This window comes from Nyctereutes procyonoides, unplaced genomic scaffold (genome assembly GCF_905146905.1).
Source record: "Nyctereutes procyonoides isolate TBG_1078 unplaced genomic scaffold, NYPRO_anot_genome, whole genome shotgun sequence".
Lineage (NCBI taxonomy): Eukaryota > Metazoa > Chordata > Mammalia > Carnivora > Canidae > Nyctereutes > Nyctereutes procyonoides.
The window spans coordinates 19,543,854-19,566,154 of record NW_026575041.1 but is presented as its reverse complement, the minus strand read 5'-3'; the positions used below and the strand labels follow the sequence as shown (position 1 = coordinate 19,566,154).

General features: G+C 46.3%; 1 protein-coding gene across 1 annotated transcript in view; it reads right to left on the bottom strand.

Moving 5' to 3' along the window:
- The window catches only part of FAT3 (FAT atypical cadherin 3), a 652,865-nt gene that overhangs the window by 35,622 nt on the left and 594,942 nt on the right, over positions 1 to 22,301 (bottom strand). The window contains exons 16-21 of the mRNA XM_055320836.1: positions 21,920 to 22,057; positions 20,527 to 20,670; positions 17,245 to 17,442; positions 13,407 to 14,205; positions 2,696 to 2,830; positions 700 to 857 (exon numbers count right to left, since the gene is read on the bottom strand). Coding sequence (XP_055176811.1) covers positions 700 to 857; positions 2,696 to 2,830; positions 13,407 to 14,205; positions 17,245 to 17,442; positions 20,527 to 20,670; positions 21,920 to 22,057 — 1,572 coding nt within the window. The remainder of the gene's footprint in view (positions 1 to 699; positions 858 to 2,695; positions 2,831 to 13,406; positions 14,206 to 17,244; positions 17,443 to 20,526; positions 20,671 to 21,919; positions 22,058 to 22,301) is intronic.

The following is a 22,301-nucleotide window of genomic DNA, read 5'->3' as shown; positions in this document are numbered from 1 at the left end:
TAACCTCTCCGAATCTCTGTTCTCTCCTTGATCAGATAGGGATGATCGTTTATAATACATTTATTATAGTAACTTTGTAATTAAAAAATAAATGAGGTGCATAAAGCAGTTAGTGTTGTTGTTGGTTTCATGAAGGCATCCAAAGCCCTGAGCTGCATACAAATGCCAGACTTGCTTGCTGTCAAGGAAGTCTGGCTGCTTTGGAGCGTTCCTGAGGCTGGCAAGGATTTAATAATTGGGCTACTAAGGCCACGATAGGACACATGGAACCTCCTATAACTGAGATCTCCAACTTCCTCCCCAAGTAAGAACAGAGGTCACCCACAGAGGTCAGTGGGGATCAGCCCACGTGGGAGAAGAAGACACAGTCAATCTTTTTCAAGGACCACCCTTGCCGTGGAATTGATTAGGAAGTGCATTCTAATGAGCCGTTTCATGATTACAGCTCAAAGGAGGGCAGCCTTGAACCCACTCTAGAGAGACATGTCCCAGTATCCAAAGAGCCAATTCTGAAGCTGAATGTATAAAAGGAAATGGGGTGTTGGCACACTTCCCAGGACTGCTGGTGCTCCTCTTTGCCCTCAAGCCAGTTTCTGGTCTTCTGAACTCAAAAGACAAAAAAGATTTCACTCCCCAATCCACGAGCCAAAATATTAACATGAGAACCGACTGCAGGAAAAGATAACCCATTTTAATTACCTTCAGAATTAGGCAGGGATTTGCTCTGGTGTACATTATAATCCCATTGCTTTGCAGGGTCCGCAGACGCAGAGCTAGCCGAAAGTCTTCTTCTTTGCTATTTTCAGAAAGCCGGTATTTGATGTAACTGTTTCCAGCAAAGCTGAGAGAAGTGTGCCCTGAGAAGACCATTAGGAGAAGACATATAAACTATGAACATCCAGAAACGGTCAGGGACACATGAATTCACCCAACAACCACCAAGCGAGTTGATTAAAGACTGTGGGAAGTTAACGAAAGCACTGAGGAAAAGCTGCTTTCGATGATAAAGGGGTTCTTGCCACTTCAGGCCACACTTTTCATTCTAAAGTGAAAAGAAATATTAATGCATCAGATACCACAAAATCTCAACAGTCTCCTGCCAATGGGAACTTGGTACATTGTATAATCTGAAGTTTCTTAGAGCCTCTATTCCCACTTTAGAATTAGCACTGTTGAAAGATAGGCCCTTCCTGTCCACCACCGGTCACTTACACACTCAAAAACTTTCCACTCCATGAAACAAAAGAAAGATAAAGCCATTTTTAAAGAGTACTCATCTCCCCCCGGGTATCTTAATGCCAAATAGCCAACTTATGTCATCTGCACTAATGCCGAAAGCAGGACGTTTGTGTCTTGTTCCCGTGCCGTCGTGACTCTACATTATGATCATGAATTTCAAGGCTTGCCTTTCCAGAATCCGCAGTGCTAGCCACATCGCCCAATTCTGAGTTCACCCGCTTTTGTACTGACTCCCAACTTTATGTTCCAACAAGCAAAATGATGCGGAAAAGCTGTCTCACTGGAGGAGGGGTGGGAAGTGTGAAAATATATTAAATGGAGAAAAATCATGGACAATCAAAAGTTTTCTACATAGAAAAGAGAAGGGAGATGGGCAGAAAGTGACATCTCAAGTTAGGAGACTTGATGGCTTTGTGGTCACCCTCCACACCCACCTGCTGGACACACAGGGTGTGTGGGGGCGGGTAGGGGCAGCATAAGTATCTTTCAAATATAAGTCCCAGGTGACTTCAAAGGCAAGTATGCCAGTGATCTCTTCACTTCATGGGCAGCTCTGTTCTTGAAATCATCTATGAAAGAGCTGTGGCTTCCATGTTTGAGGACAGTGCTTCTCTTGGCAGAGGCTGAATTTCTAAGACCCAATGGTTAACAAAGTGGTTTGCATATAGTAGGCATAATCGTTTTGTATTCCCCCTGTAATTGCTATTATAATCACCACTTAATAAATATTTCTTGGATTCCAAAAAGGGTATCAGTGTACCTGTGTTTTAAATACATTCTCTACCTAAAAGAGAGTTCTACTGGTACCAAAAATGAATACTTCTAGAGTTTAGATGTGATAGGGAATATGTGAATCCAGCAAAGTACTGCAAATGAGAGAAGATCAGAAACAGGATCATTTGGATCGAAATGACGTAAATACGTTTCTTCCTTTTTCTTTTTTCCCCCTTAGGACACAGAGGTCCCTCTCCTTTGGGAACATCTCCAGTGGAGAGTCTGCTTACTTGGTGCTCTAGGCCGGCCTGACTCTATGGATGGTCAACTGGACTGGCTCAGCTGTACCTTCTGTTGAGCTCTGTTTTGTGGCTCTGGGTTGTACAGCCCTCTGAGCATCAAAGGGCATGCCATGGATACTCTGACTTCTCTGCCTAACCAACAGCCTTCTATTTTCCAGTTTATACTCTTAACATCCATGGGACACGATTGAAAGCACATGTTGTGGTCTTCCTGTCATACAAGGAGCCCACGGTCATTGCATGTTTCCTCAGCAAAGGCTGAAGCTGTAATAAATCCCAAGAACATTTGAGAATGGATGTTAGCTGTGGTCCATTCTGAAGGTAAATGTTGCATGCAGACAGAAATGTCTCTGAGAAGAGCTAGGGCAATGTAATTTACTCAAGGGCAAGTGCTTCAGGAATATGAATTTAGACCCTCATAGTTCCACCCCACTCTGTACCTGAGCACTCGCCGAGCTTTCCTGGTGGACACTGGCAGAGATACGGTCTCCTGCTGGCTTCATAACCAACACATTGCATGTCCCCTGGACACGGCTTCTCCATGCAAGGATCATTGGACCCTGGGCACAGTCCTCCTGTGACAAAAGGGAACACACATGATCAGTACACAGGGAATCCCTTACCTTGTAGGGTGCACTGTAATGGTTCAAGAGTTGGGCTCTGTAGGCTCTTGTGACAAAGAGGCCAACCAGAAGCAGGGACACCTGAATGGTCTTCACCTGGTGTGTGCACCCATCAGATGTCTCTGAGTCTGCCAAAAGCTCACCACCAGACTCAAGTAGGTTGGCTGAGAAGAATAAATGGAGCTCTTCCTTTTAGGTTAAAATATGCTAAGGTTGTAACTAGGCCAACTTTAACTGAAAAAAAAAATCACCCTACACAGCCTCTGGTGCAGTGGGGTTCTGCATCCTGGTACCCACCTGAAGGCACTGCTCGAGTTTTCATTTGTCCTACACCCTCTTCTTGCCCTGAAAATCTCTGGGAGGGGTAGACTTCAGAAGATGTTAGCTGTTGTTTTCAGAGGGGAAAGAAAAAAGACGCTTCTAAGGAAAAATGTGACTAATTCTAAATTGTGCAGGCACACTTTCCATTGTTTCCTAGTCCCTTCTGCTACCTGCTCTTGTATCGATTAGCTGTAAATGTGCCCTACTGCCTATCAAAAACAAATTACCCTGGGCAAAGATAGGTTTTCTGGCTACCTGTTTGATGTTCACAGCACAGTGAGATGAAAGGTTAATCCCTCAGAAAGAAAATCCTAGAAAACAGATTAACTGATGAAGGCAAAATTCAGGACCTAAGTGAGTCATTTCAGAACTATGGTGATGGCAAACGCGGGTCCACCAGCAGAAGCGCCCGTTTCAGAAATCTTGGGTAGTTCAAATGTGATTAGGCCACTTTCAACGTGGTGAGAGTCTGAGCAGTAAAAGGACTCTAGAAAAGGAGACACTACTGAAAAATTGCCCACGACTGAGTTAGTAGTGGCCTAAAGGCACACCAACTCTGCAAACCAAGAACATGCGGACATCAGCAGGTTTTTTCCTGGGATGATCTGACCCATTACCATGCTCCCTTCCATCCTAACTCCTTCCTCATCATTAAGCATATTGTCCCATTACACAGTCATTTCTTTGTCCAGAAGAAAGCAGAAATTTAATGCTACTACATATAAACATTTAAAAACTGTAATCCTTGAGAAGAGCAATATAAGTAGGACCAGCAAACTCAGAATTTGTAAATCCTATTTTCCACCAGTTTAGAGCTCAGCCATAAAAGATACTCTTGGCAACAATCCAGCTTACAAAGTCTTAGAAGATGAAGGGATTTTCAACTGAAAATTTGGAATGATCTCTACAAATGGTTCTAAAAGACGTAAGTGCCCCAGAATACATCTTCCTATTTTCGTCCTAAGAAATCTTTACTCCTACCATGTATTTATCAATATTTATGCAACTTAAAACAGCCATGCTGCCACCTTATGATCTGCTTCAAAGGGCTTCTGATAACCAGTTTTTAAATAAGTTTTGGTGTGTGCATTCTACAAAGAATTTTTCAGGGCCAAGGAGGTGATAAACCTGGACATACAAAGATGAAAGCAAACAATACCACCTCTTCCTCCTTCCCTCTAAGAGACAATGAGCAAATACATGAGGACAGTACAATAAGGTAACCACTTTGATAGAGGTACGTGAGTGCAACCAGAGAAGGGACAATTGTGTTTCCCGGGAGAATGTCAGAAGTCCTCACAAAAGAAGGGAGCATTTTAAATTCGGGCTTGAGTAACAAGGGGCTGTGTTTCATGGGAATGAGCCAGTCCTAGTGAGTGGCTCTATTGCTTGCATGTGCTAATGCTCATTCATGAAAAGTTGCCAGCTGACTTTTTCCTGTCTCCGTGCGTGGCTTCATTTCAGTTTCAGATGGCCTGCACACTTCCCGTTTGCTCCTAAATGTTGACTTGTTAGTAGATGCTCAAAAATGCAAATTCAGCTCAACGCTAACCTTGGCCATGTGAAGGTGGCCATGTGCATAAATGAATCACAAAACACATCCCACCAAAAGGATGTAACTCTGAATTACCTGGGCATCACCTTCCCATCAGACACAGAAACAGTAGTTTATCTGTTTAAGAAATCTGTTTCTTCCCATTCCATGGATATGTCTTTTTCCATGTCCTACTTTAGCCAGCCAAAGGATATCTTTCTTTAAATTTCTGTTTCTGAGACACAGCGACACACATCACCTTTCTACTCTAGTGCTAGGCTACACTGTTAAGAAACTGTGCATTGTCAAAAGTCCAGTTTAAAGGCCACTATTTCAAAGGGTTGGGAAAGAGGGCTAGATAATTTCAGACCCATGACAGTAAAGCTATTTTCTCCTACAGGAATTATGGCAAGATTTAAAAAAAAAAAAGCTATAAGCATATATAATAAAAACTAAACAGCATTTCCGGTTAAAACAGCACTTGAGTACGTCTCCCTTTTATCCACATTCTTAACCTTTTCTCTTACCATCAGCCCTGCGGTAGTAGCTGGCATGTTTTTTACTCTGTCACCATCCCTCTTATCTTGGTTTAAAGCCAAAGCCACTCAGACCAGCAGCTGGGGTTCAAACTCACAGCTTTTTCTCTTTTCATCATGTCATAACCATAGAACCCATATAATTACATCCACTAAATTAATGGATTATGTTAAATCCAGTGCCCATTATGAAAAGTCTAGATGGAGGATATATAAAAAATTACATTAATGCAAGTATTATAATTTGTACATTCTAAAAGTAATAGTAATATGCCTATTAGATATATAATAAGTATATTTCTATTCATTCAAGCATCCATTGACTTTGATAGGTTCTTTTTCTTTCTTTTTATTTTTAATAGGCTTTTTAAGGCAAGGGGGACAGTTCTTGGCAAGTGATCTATCTCTTGATGCATGAAAAATCCTCCGGGGCCCCCCTCACCAAGTCCCAGCCCGGCACCGCAGCGGTGGTAAACATTCAGACTCCAGCTGCTCCTGTCAGCTCACTCTGCTCATGGTTTGGTCCGCTCTCCTGTGGCTCAAAAGAGCAGGAAGGCAGATGAGAGTCTGGAGGTCAGGGTAAAACGTAATGTCCTCCTTGGCTGAGGACAGGTGTGAGCATGTGTGTAAAATGCAGTCTATTCAGAATAGGGATAGACTCTGCTACGAAAAATGGTTTCCCCAAATTAAATATTCCCCATCTACGTTACTGTAGTTCTTCCCTCCCTATCAATTAGGATAAGATATTAGGTCCTTTCGGACATATATATTGTCAGAGGGACTTGACTTTTGGACGCCAACTCTGAACAATGTTGTGTGTCCCTTGGCCTCAGATACACCCAGATGTTTGGGTCCCAGGGACACTTTTCTGGGGATAATGACCCTCTTTTCAGGAAAGCCCAAAATCCTCTAGCAACATAAAACCCAGTATGCTTTAAAGGGATGCAGTGGGGTTAACTTGTTTTTAGAAATCATGTTTATATCATGCCCCTTTAGTGGAAGTATATACACCTATTATTGTAGGAGTCTACAGTGCCTTATCATGGTAGTGGTTACGAGACAAGAGTGTCAGGTCCCACTGGCCTCTGGGAGGAAGTTTATCTTATTAACTATCATTAAATAATCACGGTTTAATTACTTGTGCTGTGATCAGTGACAGCTTGGTGGGGTGGAGGCTCTAGACCTACATGTCCTGCATCTCCAGGCATCCATCAATTTGGTGCCAGAATTAGCATGAAGGGAGAAGGGTCCCACTTTATCAAACCAACTGACACCATTTGTTGTGGCAGGACAGAAGGATCGGATGTTTTTAGCAAAAAAAAAGAAGACAAAGTGGGCAGAGAGAGCTCTGTTCCCCATGCTCAGGTCCCCTCAAGAAGCCAGCACAGTGTGACAGGAAGGGATCTGCACTGCCAAGCAACAGGCCTGGATCTTGGCTCTGACCAGCTATGCCACTTATTTACTGTGTGGCTCCAAACAGGTCACTTGACCTCTCTGAGTCTCGATATCCTTTTCTGAAAAGCAAGGATAATAATTGTTCAGAAACTTGTGAGGATTAAATGGGCTAATGTATGTGAAAGCAATTTTTAAAGGAAGAAACTTCAAGTAAAAACAAATTATTGCAGGATCTCAAAACTGGAGACACAAGTTTGACTCAGCCACATGGCAGAAACCTGAACTCAGGTGTAACCTTTCTCTTGCTGTCTTTTTTGGGACAAATTCTTGATTTGCAAATTGATAGATGATATGAAACACTGTGTGCACAGGAGGTATGAGATAAGGCCTAGAGCTTTTTTATTAATAAGAGTCTCAGGCCACTGTAGGGTCAGCCCCTCGGCTATCTTGTCTCAAGCAGAGATATTTTTTTTTTTTTTCTCTACTGCCTTGCCGCCAGGAGAAAGGTGCATGCAATGTGGCTATTCTCTTATAGAAGGTTTCCACATTCTGAAGCGCTGCTCAGGTGGAAAAATAGGTCACTTTCTACAAAGCTGACAACATACACTTCACTGGAGCAGAAGCTTCAGAGCTTTGGAACCTGCACAGAAAAGAAAGGTGATCCTCTTGGGGTCTTTGGAGGGTCTCGCTGCCATATTTATGGCTCTTGCCTGTCTCCCCCAGAATTCCCGTAGCTACCGGGATTAAGTCTATGCCTTGAGCTAATATATCACTATCTACCTGTGATTATTATCACCAACATTTTGAGCTGATTCAACCTCTTGATGCCTCATTATATTGTAGATCCAATAACTAATGGTATATATCCTAACCCTAAATTCACACACTTTGCCAAGATGCCATGCTTTAGCAAATGCCACACAAGTCAATAAGCTTTCCTCTTAATTCTTGGCCCACGTAAAGGTTTAAAACATATTCTCCAGAGGTCTCTTGTATCTGAAGTGGTCTCTTCTGGTTCTCCTACAAGCACAGATTCATCTGGAATGGTGTTTGCTTGGCTCAGCTGTATTTTCTGAATGATTTCGCTGAAGGCTAAGCACAGTTTCATTGAAGGCCTCCTCTCTGGGGCAATTGTGGGTGGGTGGAATAGATAAGGGAAGATCCACATGCTGAGAAGCTGGTGTCACCACCAGGGTAGACTCCTCTAAACTCCTCCTGGCATTTTGGAACTTGTGTGTACTGGAGATGAGGGATCTATAGGGATGTAGCTGTTATGAATGCAAAATGCAAACTCCCCAGTTTGTAGGGGGAAACTGGTTAAGATTCAGAGCCTACACTGAAGGTTATTTGAAGCCACTGGGAGGGGGACTATTGGCTTTCTTCTTTGAGAGTTAGCCTTAACCAGCCCCAGGCCGAGTGCACACCCAATCTCAGATTTTTCTCTGCTTTTAAAAAACTTGTCAAGGCTAAGTTTTAACTGTCTTACTGCCTCGCAGAAGCCTTCACCATTTTATTTTATTGTGCTTATTAGAAGTGCATTACCATGACTGCCTATCACAGACTCCATTTACCTGTCCCACGGTATTCCTCCCCAGGACTATCCTGACTCCTTACCATCCTTGTCGTTCGTCGAGCACATGATGCTGGCTCATGCTCCATGAGGACGAGGGCCATGGCAGTCTCACTACTATACTTCCAGTCCAGCATCCCGCCCAGAGTCTGACTAAAGCAGAGATATTTTTTCAGCAATCACTGCTGAGGGAATGGGCAAAGGAAAGGGTACCCCATATTCTTGGGCCTTTCTCTTTGCTGCTGTCTCTGCTTATGATGCATCCCCTGCCTGGCAGAGACCCAATAGGACAAGCTTCACTGCTTCCAATGCCTTTCATGGACTCCTCCAATAGGACCGAGGACCTCTCCTTGGTGCTCCTCTGTGCCCTAACTGTATCACCTACAACTGTTTATAGCTTCTATTTGTTTGCAGCCAAGGACCAAAGGAACTCCTGCAGATTGCCTAAGAAAAGAGCATTCAAAGGGTCATAACAGCTGCACTTGAATATCTGGAGGGCAGCTTGTATAGGAGGAATTAGATCAGGTTCTGGGTGGTTCTCATGGATGGAGATGTGTGACATCACAAGGAGGTGGATTTGGGTGCACACAAAGGGAGAAGATTGTCCTGGGCCCATCTTGTGAGGCTGGCTGAATTACTGTGCCAGGAATGGAGTGAACAGGATGTCTGTCATGGGTGGGCGGTTGGATTGGGAACAGTCAAGTTCCTTTCAAACTTGTGCAGAAGCAGTAGGGCACCGTGCTTGAGACTGGCAGCTGAGAAGCATGGCACAGCCATTTACTTAGCTCTGTGACTTTGAGCAAGTCAACTGATCTTCCTGAGTTTTAGTTTCCTCAACTTTGGAGGAGAGTTAATGATACCCTTCCTTTATGGTGACTATGAGAGCCAAATGCAATTAGCTATGTTTGAAGAACAGAGCAGTCACTGATCACAGCTCAGTAAATGTTACTTTGTTGTCCCTGCTTCTTCCCTCCATGCCTTAGCTCTCATGCTTCTTGGTCTGGAGCACTGCCTTGATTCTAGGCATCCTTTCACATCTAGCTCAGCGGGCATCCCCTTCATAATGTGCTCCAGTGTTGCTTTCACCTCCCCAACATAATCTTGTGACAGCACTGTATCCCATGGGTGGGGGCAGGACTGCTGTTGCTCACACTCTGCCTGGCTACCACCATGCTTCACCCATGGCTGATGCTCTTTTCACTTTATTTGGAGCTCTGGCTGTCACTACCATCAGCATTTTGGTCTTAAGACTCTGATGGTCTCCTAAACAGTCCATTCTCCTGGACAACTGTCTCCTTTTTTTAAATATATATTTTTAAAGATTTTATTTATTTATTCATGAGAGGGGGGGTGTGGGGCAGAGACACAGGCAGAGGTAAAGCAGGCTCCATGCAGGGATCCTGATGTGGGACTTGATCCCAGGTCTCCAGGATCAGGCCCTGGGCTGAAGGTGGCGCTAAACCACTGATCCACCCAGGCTGCCCTGTCTCCCTTTTGATAGATATTTCTATTAGACTTTTGAAAAGTCAATGAAATTTTAAAAAATGAGCAATCAGCACAGCCCTGTGGGCTGTCTCTGATGCTCTGTCCTCTTGCTTTCCTTATAGGAGTGCAAGGGATCCATCATTCCCTGCGCATTTGAATTGGTGTCAGGCTTTAACTGAAGTGCTGATGTTCATTAAATGTGTAGTTTACCAGGAGTCATCTCATGACATCAGAACTTTGTATCTCTTAAAGTTATGTTCAAACATGATGCTCCATGGTGGCTGGAATTTAATGAGCCTATTTGGCACTAAAATTCAAGTCTGCTTTCATTTTGTCAAAGCAACTCAGCATTTTGGTTCAAGATGCTAATTTTGTTAATTGGGCTCAAAATCTGTGTGTGAGAGAAAGATGAGTTGGAAGTTGGGAGGAGCATATTGAGGCCAGATCTGTATAAATATTGCTACACAGTCCAGAATAGGCAGCTACTTCTATTTATCAACGTAATTATTCCACAGAGTGGTGGAAAGTCCATTTATTGTTATCTGCCAAGCTCCCAGGGTAAACCGAGGAGTAGTCAATACTGGTTGTGCATGTGCGTGCGTGTTTTAAGGGGGGCATTTATTGAATTCAATTACCTCTCCATCCAATAAATGAGAAAATGCCTAAAATGCCTAATGCTTTCCTTAACAGTTTCTCACTGTATTTTCATTAGAGGACACTTTAGAGGAAGTGGGAGCTATTTCTATTTCTAACAAAGAGCTTGCCCCCTGAACCTGCAGGAGATCTTTCCTATCTTATCTTGCTGTGAGATTTCTCCATGGAAAGCGGACCTGGAAGCGTCCGTCACTCACTGACACATTCAGGACATACTTGCCACTGTCTAGACCACCAGCATTAGCATCACCCAGGGCTACTTGTATAGACTCCTAGGCTCCACTTGAAACCTTTTTTTTTTTAGATTTGAGTGTGGGGCTAGCAATGTGCATTTCTGGTAAGCCTCATGTGTGCATGCTGGTGTCTGAGAGCCCCTCTGCTGTCCTGGGATGGTGCTGTGAGGCTACTGATCAGTCTGCTGGGGAAAATGAGGTGATCCAAGTATTCTTATAAGCATATAGCACTGGGCCAATGATTCACAGGAGACAAGGAAGACCCCTGTTCTTCAGATGGAGATAAAAGAGGAGCCCAAGAAAAGCCTTCTTTGAATCTGCATGCCATTCTCTCCAGTCGTACTGTCTTGGGCAGGGCACCGAGTTGCCACATTTATCAAATGGAGATTATTGTACATCACCTGCTGAAGATGGAACTGGGCCAGATGACCTTTCCAAGTGTTTTTACTACTGAAATCCAGTATTTTATTCTACAGCTTAATTACAAGAGTGACTTGAAGGTTAGAAGAGGCTCTGAGATGAGCCTGAACTGACGTACAGCGTTCTTTGAGGAAATGTTCACTTTTCAAACCAAGAAGGTCTCTTCATGGGATGCCCGAGGGTTGAATCACAAAAGCTTCCGGCATTCTGGGTTTACTGGGTATAGAAAGGTTTATGGGGACCAGAGAACGGAAGTCCTGGGCAAGGACACCACCTCAAAACTCCCTGCACTTAAAACATTAGTGTCTCAAGAAAAACCTCCCTCTCTCCATTAAAAGTCACCCGTTAAAATTCCTCCTTATTTTTTTTAATTTTTATTTATTTATTCACAAGAGACACAGAGGGAGAGGCGGAGACACAGGCAGAGGGGGAAGCAGGCTCCATGCAGTGAGCCTGATATGGGACTCGATCCCAGGATTGGGATCATGCCCTGAGCTGAATGAAGGCAGGCGCTCAACCGCTGAGCCACCCAGGTGTCCATAAATTCCTTCTTTCTAGAAATTCTGCCAAGTCTGGGCTCCTCTGTCTCTTCTTGATGAGCTCGTACTCACACCTCAAGACCCTGGATGACGTAGACAGTCTGTGGTATAGAAGTGTCACAGAGAGCTTCCCTCTGGCCATAGCGGGGATCCTGTCCTTCCTATTCTCTGGCATTTATTATAACATCTTGTTATTGCAAATATGTACTTGCAAGCTCACCAACCTCATAGTAGCCAGCTCCTAAGGGCAGGGACTGTGTCTTTTCCACCTTGAAACTTTAGTGCCTAGCACACTGCTGCCACCATAGATTTTTGCTGACTGACATGAGTTCTCGGAGCATGAGGATTAATTAGCTGGTTTAGTTTCTCCTGCAGGGTCTACCCTGTCCTGCAGTGAACCTCTTTTGAACCCTGCTGTGAATCACTGCATGAAGGCCCTCGCAGAGCTTTGGTGCATAAATCAGTTTGCCTACAAAGGAAATCTAGGTAGAGCCCAGACAGCTGGCATTCATAAATCCTGCATGTTGGTGGCATCTGCCAGAAATGCATCGCATCTAGCATGCATGCACTGAGTTACCTTGGAGCTTATTTACATACTCAACAGGTCAGCTATGACAGTATCTATCTGATGGAAGCCTAGAATTCACTGGGGACCACAGGGTGAGTGACTAGCACTTTTCTGGGCTGCGTGGAGGCTGCCAGAATGTCTCTGGGAGGGATCTGTGATCTCACGAGCTCTCCTCTGAGGAGCTTCTTTTCCAAACTGCAACCAAGAACTTTCTATAGGGGGAAAGAGGCCAGAGGCTTGCCTGTCCCCAGTTACCTAAAGGGATGTTTTACAAATGGCCTCTCTTCCGGCTACGGCCCCTTTGTGCCAAGTTCATGCTGGCTAGAAAAACTCTGGGTGGAATTTTCTGAGAAGAGGGCAGTGAATTTATGGCTGCACATGTCAGAGAGGAAAGGAGGCAAAGAGCAATACTTCTTGCTGACCGCTGTGGGCCTGTGACTCTGGGTGGCTATGGCCTCTGACCAGGAAAGGTCAAGGTTTGGGGACTCTGGTTATATCAACAAACTTGAGCCATTCCATCTCCTCTGCTCTGAGGGCTGAATCCATCCCTTGGCTGAGCTCCTAGGTACGTGGCACATTTTTCACAGAAGTAAATCTGAATGCTTTTACCCTTGGCAATAGCTTCCTAACTTGTTGCCCTGCCTCTGGCCCAGCCCCGGCTACTCCATTCCCCTCTGCAGCTGGCACACTCTTTGTGAAAGCCAGAGCTGGTCCCATCACTTCTTCACTTCACATCAGCCCACGGCTCCTCCTGCCTTCAGACAATTTCTACAATTTTCATCCCGGCTAAAGGCCCTTGTGTGAACCCTGGGCCTGCTCACAGATCTCATCTGTCATCATGTCCACCCTTCCAGGGACAGAACATCTCTCCCGCTCCCCCGGTGTGGGCTTCCTTCCTGCCCTGAACCTTCCTCATACAAGCTGCTCCCTGGCCTGGAATATTCTTCTTCCTTTGCCTGTTCTCACACGTCTGATTCCTACCTATGCTTTATCCCAACCTGTCAAGTCCTCCTGCAGGATTTCGTACTTCCCCTAGCAATACTTAACGCGTGGGATCCTGCTCGCCTCCTGGTCTGTGCTGCTCAGTAAGCTATCTGCTCCATGGGAGTGGAGACTCAGCCTGTCCTGCTTCTCTCATGGTGACTTAGCACATGGTAGGTGGCCAGTAAACATCTCGCTGAATGAGTGAATGGAGGAATGCCTGTTTATCAAGAATGGCAGCCCAGTCTACTCAGATCGTGGGAAACGTGAGGGAACTCCAAACCACACTCACCGTTACAGGTGCAGCGCACATTCCTGTAGAAACGCGGGCACACGAAGCTTATGCGTGCCGTGCTGTAGGTCATGAGTGCATGGGAATCCAGGGACAAGCCTTGCTCACAATGCTGCTCCTGACAGTCCAGCCCCGAGCAGTTTTTCTCCAGGATGGCTGAGATGCGCATGATGTTCTCCAGATGTCTCCTGGCATTGGACAGCTTCTGGATCAGGTAGGCTGGCTTGTAGAACTCACTGCTGTGCATTTCCACAGCAAACAGCATGTCCAGCTGGTTGGTCCCTGCTACGGGCTGGATGCTAATGATGCGCAGGCTGTCCTGCTTCTGGGTGAGGACGGCGTTCCGCAGAGTGCGCCGGAAGCCATGCATGTGCAGCCCCACGAAGTCCTCGGGAGACACGTTCTCAAAGCGGATGGTGACAGTGTTCTGCAGCATCTCATGCACTAGCTGTTCCACATGCACCACCACATCGATGGGCACCTGGAAGCGTCCGTCACTCACTGACACATTCAGGACATACTTGCCACTGTCTAGACCCCCCAGGGCGATGATCTTCCCATCGTGACTGTTCACTTTGAACAAGCTTTTCTGCTCTGATTTCAGGGAAAATGTGAGCACATCATACATGTCTTGATCTGTGGCATGGATCTTCCCAATGACCCCACCAGGAAAATCGTCCTCCATGGTGACAATGTAAATTTCCAGGGGGATGGCCGTGGGCTTGTGAATACTTTCTTCAATGACCCGCACATGGATGTAGGAGTGAGAAACTTGCTGAGGTTTGCCTGAGTCTTTTGCCTGAAACAGCCAAGAGGGAGAAAGGCAAGGAACTAAGAAAAACCAGAATAACTTTAAAAACAACAAAACTCGGGTGGCCCAGGTGGCTCAGCGGTTTAGCGCCGCCTTCAGCCCAGGGCCTGATCCTGGAGACCCGTGATCGAGTTCCACGTGGGGCTCCCTGCGTGAAGCCTGCTTCTCCCTCTGCCTGTGTCTCTGACTCTTCCTCTCTCTCTCATGAGTAAATAAATAAAATCTTTAAAAAAAACACAAAAAACAAAAAACAAAACTCAGAGGACATTTATTCCTTTACTCGTGTTCGCTCTTTCTCCATCTCGTCACTGCCCGGCAAAATACCGAAGGCGCACATTGCAGTAAGAGGAATGATTTATCACCTTAGGGGTGCACATGTATACTCTGTTATGGACAATAAAATGTGTCCAAACAATGTAGCCATTGGGGGTGAACAGGGAAGGACAGAGGGTGCTTTGAGATCCAACATGCCTGCAACACACTGGCCTGGTTTTCATTTTGAAACAGAAGCCACGGGGGAACCTCATGCATACAGTGGTATTCTCACCGGGAGGAGCAATCTTGTCCTTTTTGGATTCTTTACCTTTGATTGGGCCAGAGAACTCCTTTTTGTACATTCAAGAAATGATATTGGGTGTGAATTACACAAATATTATGGTTTAGAATAAAAAAAATGGGCTGCAGAAGGGAAAAATAGGTAGCCTGAAAAACACTTTGTCTTCCTTCTATATACAGGAATTGATAGAAGCACCCCTCCGACAGCAGATCTTCACTGAACACCTGCCACGTGCAACATGGTGGTAGTTAGTGCTGTAGAGCTCCAGAGATGGGCAGATTCCCATGGACCGGGTCTGCACAGATGTCAGAGGATGGAGGGATGTGGTGGATGGACCTCGCAGGTCAAGTGTTCCCGAGGAGATATGCCCTTGTAGGCGGGAGAGTTAAAGCAGGGACTTGGGCATCAATCACATGGAGTTTGAATCTTGACTGCCATTCTCTATGTGTCTAGCCTTGAGGACGTTACTTATCATTTCTGAACGTCAATTTGTGTGCCTTTAAACATGAGGATAATAGCAGAATCTACTTCACAGGGTTCTGGTGTTGTGGGGATGAAAAGACACAGTGCCTAGCGAAGTGCCTAGCACAGGCCTGACTCCCGGAAGTACTTAGTGCATCTGAATTAATGTGATTAGTCATGTGAACCAGAGCTGCTGAAAGGGAAGAGTCATGCAGGAACAGATAAGTTTAACAAATCAGGCTGAACTTGAAATCAAACTGTGGAAGGCCTCAAAGGACAGCAATGAGCGTGGGCTTCATAGGCCAGACAATGCCCGCTCAAATGTCAGCGAGCAGAGGGGTGACAAAAGGGCATGAAGCCTCTGGATGGGAGGGGACTGTTCAGTGGGCCTGTGGACTGAGCAGGACTGGAGAACCACGTTTGCTCAAGGACCCTGAAATTCAAAATCAGAGCATGTGGGGCTGGAGTTCAGCCTACAGATCCCAAGTTTTCAGGCACTAGGGAGCCACAGAGGCTTTAGTTCAGGGCAGAAGTTGGCCCACCTTTTCTGTAGAGGGCTAGATAAGGAATTGTTTTAGGCTTTGGGGTTATAGGATCTCTATCAATAATCAACTATGTTTCCAGTGTGGGAGTAGCCAGAGCATATGTAAATGAATGGATTAGGCTACGTTCCAACAAAATTTTATGTATAGAAACAGGGTGAGGGCAAGATATGGTCCAGAGGCTGCAGTTGGTGGAAGCCTGGTTTAGGGCACTGACAAAACCAAAGTGGAATGAGTAATCTGGGAGGGGCATAGGAATACATCAGGAAAGCATGAGGAGTCACCCAAGAGGCTCCTGCAACAGTGACTATACGAGGAGGTACAGAGTAAAGTGAGGCAAGGAAGGAAACGTGACTGATGCACACAGGGACCTTGTGAAGGCAGAAACTTAGCACTTGGTGGTAGTTTAACTTTAGGGACATGCTCAGAGCTGAAAGCCATTAATTCGGAAGGTTTCGTGGAGCAGAGTAAGCCATAGTTTATTCTAAGAAATAATGAACACAATGAAATGCTATCCAAACATAAATAATAATTATTGCTACCATTAGTAATGACTTAGGGTTGCCCTCTGTGGCATCTGCGAATCAAAAAGTCACTTAGCTTCACGGATGGGACCCAAATCTTGGTACAGGCAAAATTAATTCCTGAGAACTCATTTCCTGCTCTTAGCCACATCCTTTCCATACTTTGGCCTCTTTGTCCTATTTCATTTCACACAGGCCATTGATCTTGAGGAAGCTGACATGCTGGGAGGCCACGGCCATCTGAGTGCTTGGTCCCCTCCTGCCTCTCTGGGACAATTTACCAAGCAAAATTCTGCTTCAGAAGCAGAGGCCACGATATGCCTCAATCACATTAGGACAAAGACTGGGAGCTTTGGCGGGTGGAGTAATGTGGCAACTTCTACTCAGTATAAAGCAGCAAGCCTTGACCAGTTAGTGGTCTTGGAGGGTCAGTTAGAACCCCGGGAGTTTTTTTTTTTTTTTTTTTTTATTTTTATTTTTTATTTATTTATGATAGTCACAGAGAGAGAGAGAGAGAGAGAGAGGCAGAGACATAGGCAGAGGGAGAAACAGGCTCCATGCACCGGGAGCCCGATGTGGGATTCGATCCCGGGTCTCCAGGATCACGCCCTGGGCCAAAGGCAGGCACCAAACCGCTGCGCCACCCAGGGATCCCCCCGGGAGTTTTTAGAATGCAGGTTTCAGCCCAGCTACTGTCTGGTTGGCACAGCCTACAGGATTGTCCCTCTGAACAATGATGCTTCCCTTCCTTCCTGTTCAATTTCACACAAAGAGGCCGCTTTTATTGGTGTGAAATTGAATTTGAGAGTAAAAGGGGGAGCATTCCTGCACAGTAATGAATTCTGTTGACTTGCTCAACAAAGAAAACCCATCCAACAGGCACAGGCCAAAGGTGGCCTGATGCAGACAGAGGACAGTCTGTACCTGGACAGACAGGTCGTACCTGGACACACAGCACGTACTCTGGAGACTCCGTGTGCTGGAAGACCACGGCTGATCGCAGGATCCCATGTGGGTCCAGCACAAACTCCTCTTCTTCGTTTCCCGACAAAATCGAGAAGGAGAAGGGAGGCCCATTGTGGAATGAGTCCCTGTCTGTCACCACCAGCTGCAAGATGCTGGTGCCTACTGGCTTATTTTCCTGCATAAAAGAGGATATTAAAAAGGAAGATAAAATTATACCTCTCTTCACATTGAAAAAAAAAAAACCAAACAAACCATCATTACTGGCGAGAAAACAGGGCTTTGAGCAGAAGGGATTCCCTGTGATATTATTTTCTCTTCTGAAAATAGGCGGGTGTCTGTAAGCATCATGCTCTGCATCCTTGGCTGCCTCCCCTCCACTGCCCCTGAGACGCTGAGCTGCAGGTGGGAACATCAGGACCTCCCAGGGTGGCACCAGCTCCATCTTGTCCTTCACAGTTTGGAAGGGCCTGAGATCACCTAAGCAGCTCTGGGGAAACAGGGTGCTCACCAGCCTTTTGTGGGTAGGTCGGAAGGCCCTTCAAGGCCAAGAAAGCATCAACCTTTTGGGATGGGAAGGCACTTCATTACCCCCATCACAACACAATCATGCTGAGGCCCAACACTGACATGGTGTCACAAGATTGGACTTGTTCGGGGGATGGGGTGGGGATTGGGGCACGTCCTGGCAACTTCCCAGCAAGTACACGAAGGCATACGCCGGTGGGAAATGGGCCTTGACACCTCACCCCTCTGAACACGGTTCTGCCGGGTTTCTCAAGAAAAGGGCAAGGGGGGTAAACTATTCCTCAAACTGAGGATGAAGAGAAAGAAAATCCTTCAAGTCATCAGAATTTTTGGAAACCCTGATGTTATCATTCAAGCATCATGTTACAGAACCTCTCTGCCTTTTCCCCAAAATAGAGACACAAAGGCTCTTTGTCACCCCTTCTTGGGGCGATGGTTCTCCTTAGTCCGATAATGTCAAATTAAATTCCTCTGTAGCTCAGGCATTGGTTTTCCTGCCCTGCTCTGTTTAGACTTCGGTATCACCACAGCTTGGGCCTAAAGTCAGTTTCATTTGTTCAGGCCTTCTGATGACATCGATTCAGCATTAAATAAGTTTGGGTCATAGAGATGGAGACCATGATACGCTGCAGTGTGGACAGGAGTCATGTACGAGACAGGCGCACTCAAGCTTTCAGGGCTGAGTTAGTCTTATGAAAACCATGTGTTGGAATAGGGAGATTATCCTGGTTTGGAAAAAGCAAGGAATGTTCTCTGAAGGAGAAAGAGAAAAGGACCTTAAGGACCTCTCATTTTGTGCCTTCTCTCAAGTGGCCTTTTCTTTGTTTTTAGATTTTTATTTATTTATTCATGATTCAGAGAGAGAGAGAGAGAGAGAGAGAGAGAGAGGCAGAGACATAGGCAGAAGGAGAAGCAGGCTCCCTGTGGGGAGCCTGATGCAGGACTGGATTCCAGGACCCTGGGATCACGCCCTGAGCCAAAGGCAGATGCTCAACTCCTGAGCCACACAGGAACCCCTCAAGTGGCCTTTTTGTCATCAAGAACTAGCCTCTGTTTCCCTCTGGCATTAGCCACGGCACTGCCTCAGCCCTGCACAGATTTACTATTTCACGGTGACAGCATACTCAGCACCACACAAAATAGAAGATTTATTGATTTGTTTGCTCACTTTATAAAGGCCATTTCCTCCACTGGAGAGAGAGGGAGACAGAGAGAGAGAGAGAAAGAGAGAGAGAGAGAGAGAGAGAGAGAGAGAGAGAGAGAGCCAGCCCCAGGGTTCACCATCTGAGAAGGAAGGGGGAGAGAGGACAGAGACAGGCCCCAGGGTGACAGGAGCCACGGTCACTGCTCATGGCTGCGATTCTTGTTTCTCCTGTGGTGCATGTGGAAATGGTCTGTCAGACTGATTGATGGGTGTCATAAAACTGAATGTTCAGCAAGCAGAGCCCATTTTGTTTTGGGGTGAGCACACAGAGGCAAGGCGAGCAGCTCCACCCTGGGAGGCAGCCCAGGAGGAGGGCAGGGATCTTCAAGAAAGGGAAATGCGAGAAGGTGCAGGCTCTGGGGGCAGCTTGGGGGAAGCCCGAGAGGGGAGGAGAAGGCACGACTGCTGGAAAGAGCATCAGAGAAGAGAGGAAGACCAAACTACCACTGGTGAAGGAATCAGATTTCGCTGACAAAGTGGGAGGCAAGAAGCAGAGGGCTGCTTGCTTTCTGAGTGAGCGCACCCCCCCTCCCTGCTCTCCTCCCAGTCCTCCTCTGGAGGTGGGGAGCCTGCTGCCAGACGTGGCCAGACGCAGTCTTGATGTTATTCCAAAGACGTCCCTCCAGACCTGGCTCACTCTCATCTTACCTTCTGCCCACAGAGTCTGCAGACTCCGCGGGAGGCGATTCTGAGGCCAAACTGGATCAAGCAAGAACTGGGTCTCTGGACAAGCTGAGCCCCCCCCCCCCCCCCCCCCACAACACGTATATCCATCCCCCTTTCCTCTGGCTCCTCCAGGCCCACAGCAGTCCCTGACAGTCCCAGTCCCTGGCTTCCCTGAACCTCCCGGAGTTGGGAAGTGGAGGCAGCTCCACCCCTAGCACCGAGCTCAAAAAGATGAAACATCTTTTGAATGAAAAAATGGATGGGAAGAAGGGTCATGCCCTCCTGAGAGCACAATATCAGTAGTAAAGCTACTCCATCCCGCAGCGTAATTCTAAGTAGCAGGTGGATTTAAAGTGCTAAACAAATTGCTTATGGAAGATTGACTTTAATGAGCAGCAACTCTTTCCTGATGCCCAATCTGTCTCGGAGAGATGAGACAGTCTGCAGCAATCTCCCTCCGCTGCTGGGACAGCATGGAGAGGCTGAAAGGCAGCCTGTGGCTGGGGAGAAGACAGGGCACACTCTGCAGAAGGCTGACCCGAGTTCAAATCCTGAGTGTGCCACCTTGGATGAGCTACTGAACCCCTCAGGCCCTTAGCTCCCTCACTGTGGAGCCAGGGCTGCCTCCCTCTCCCATGTCATTGGGCTGTGATGGGGACAAGCAGTACACGCAAAGTGCCCGACAGTGGAAAGCACCCAGGTGGCAACAGTGCTCACCAATACTTATCAGTCAGTTGTTGGGAAGAGTCAGGCTCTTTTATCAGGTATAAAGGAAAAAAAAGAGACGACATGATGAGTGAAACCAGAGAGAGGAGGAAGGCTGAGTGCATAAGGACTAGTGCCCGGCAGGCAAGATTTGCTCACCTGGATCACAGCAGTATAGTTAGCAGGGGTAAAGACTGGGCTGTTGTCGTTCACGTCTGAAATGTCAATGTTGACGGTGGCAGTCGACGACATCACAGGAATGCCACTGTCGACTGCCTGGACAAGCAGGGAGTATCCGGACACCTGCCAAAGCACAAAGGGCCGACAGTAAAGCACTTCCTCTCCCCTGCTCACACTCTGAGGAGCTGCACACTCGGCTCGGCTTTGCGGGGGATCAGCCACTTTCACTCTTGGTTCTCTAGACCAGGGTGTCTCAGCCTTGGCACCCCTGACGTGTGGGGCCCGAGGTGATTCTTGCCTGCTGGGGGCTGTCCTGTGCTTTTGTAGGATGTTTAGCTGCACATCTGGTCTCTACTCACTCGAAGCCAATATCACTTTCTGCTCATTCAGGACAACCCAAACTGTCCCCAAATGTCACCACGTCCCCTAGAGGGGCAAAACCATCCCTGGTCAGACCTACAGCTCTTGGCCTTCGTTTAAACACAAGAGCTGTCACGCTGATCTTATTTATCAGTTCTGATACCTCAAGAGGAATGGGGATATACCACCCAGGGAGGCTTTTCTGCTTTTTAGCACCACTACTATGACATCTTTTCCCATATTTAATTTCACTTTGAAGACATATATTTTTAGTCAAAAAACACAATGCTCAACCTTGGCAGAGGAAGACTTTTCTGGATCATTCTTTCTGACCTAAATACCTTCAGATGATCCTTTTGTATCTGCTCACCTAGGGCTAACGCTGCTGATAAGACCAGGACCACAGGATCCCAATGCTGAAGGTACTTTCTTTTCTTTTCTTTTTTCTTTCTTTCTTTCTTTCTTTCTTCTTTCTTTCTTTCTTTCTTTCTTCTTTCTTCTTTCTTTCTTTCTTTCTTTCTTTAAGATTTCATTTATTTATTTGAGTCAGAAAGAGCATGAGCAGGAGGGGAAGGGCAAAGGGAGTGGAAGGAACAGATTCTCTGCTGAGCAGGGAGCCTGATGTGAGGCTTGATCCCGGGACCTTGGGATCACAACCTGAGCCAAAGGCAGACGCTTCACAGACTGAGCCACCCAGGTGTCCCCAGAAGGTACTTTCTTGCCTCCTTGCTCTAGGAAGGACCAAAATTCAAAGCATCCAGAAAGACACATCTTTTGCCTTTTCTTTAAAACACCCATAAGTAAGAAGTTGCCAGTACCTATTGGCAGAAACTTCTTTCTAAGGTTTAGCCCCAATATGTCATGCTGCATTTCGGCCCATCCTATTTACTCTCATTAGTTGGGATGGAGAATCTTCCTACTTTTACTCAGGGAGCCTATACTGGATGGCACACCATCCCATCCAGTGAAGGGATGGTGTGGATAGGAGGGGAGCTGGCCTAAACTAGCTTACCCGTTCCCGGTCTAATTTCTTCTTAACCTTTACAAGTCCTAGGACAGGCTCCACAGCAAATTCATTGTCCCGATCTCCGTTCACAATGGAAAAACGAATCTGTCCATTGGGCTGGCTATCTGCATCTTCCGCTACTAGCTTCATGGGACACAAGAAAAAAAAAAACAAACAAACAAAAACACAACAACAACAAAACAAAACAAAAACACATGACATAAGAGATAGAGAAAAGATTTATTCTTAGGGCCCCAGGTCTTACAAATGGGCATAGCTCTGACAATTGTCTTAGGTGCTATGCTCATGTGCCAGTGATCATGCCCCTGTTGGAAGAGCTCATGGCTTGGCTGAAAGAGGCACCATTACTGGAGCTGCCACTTTCTTT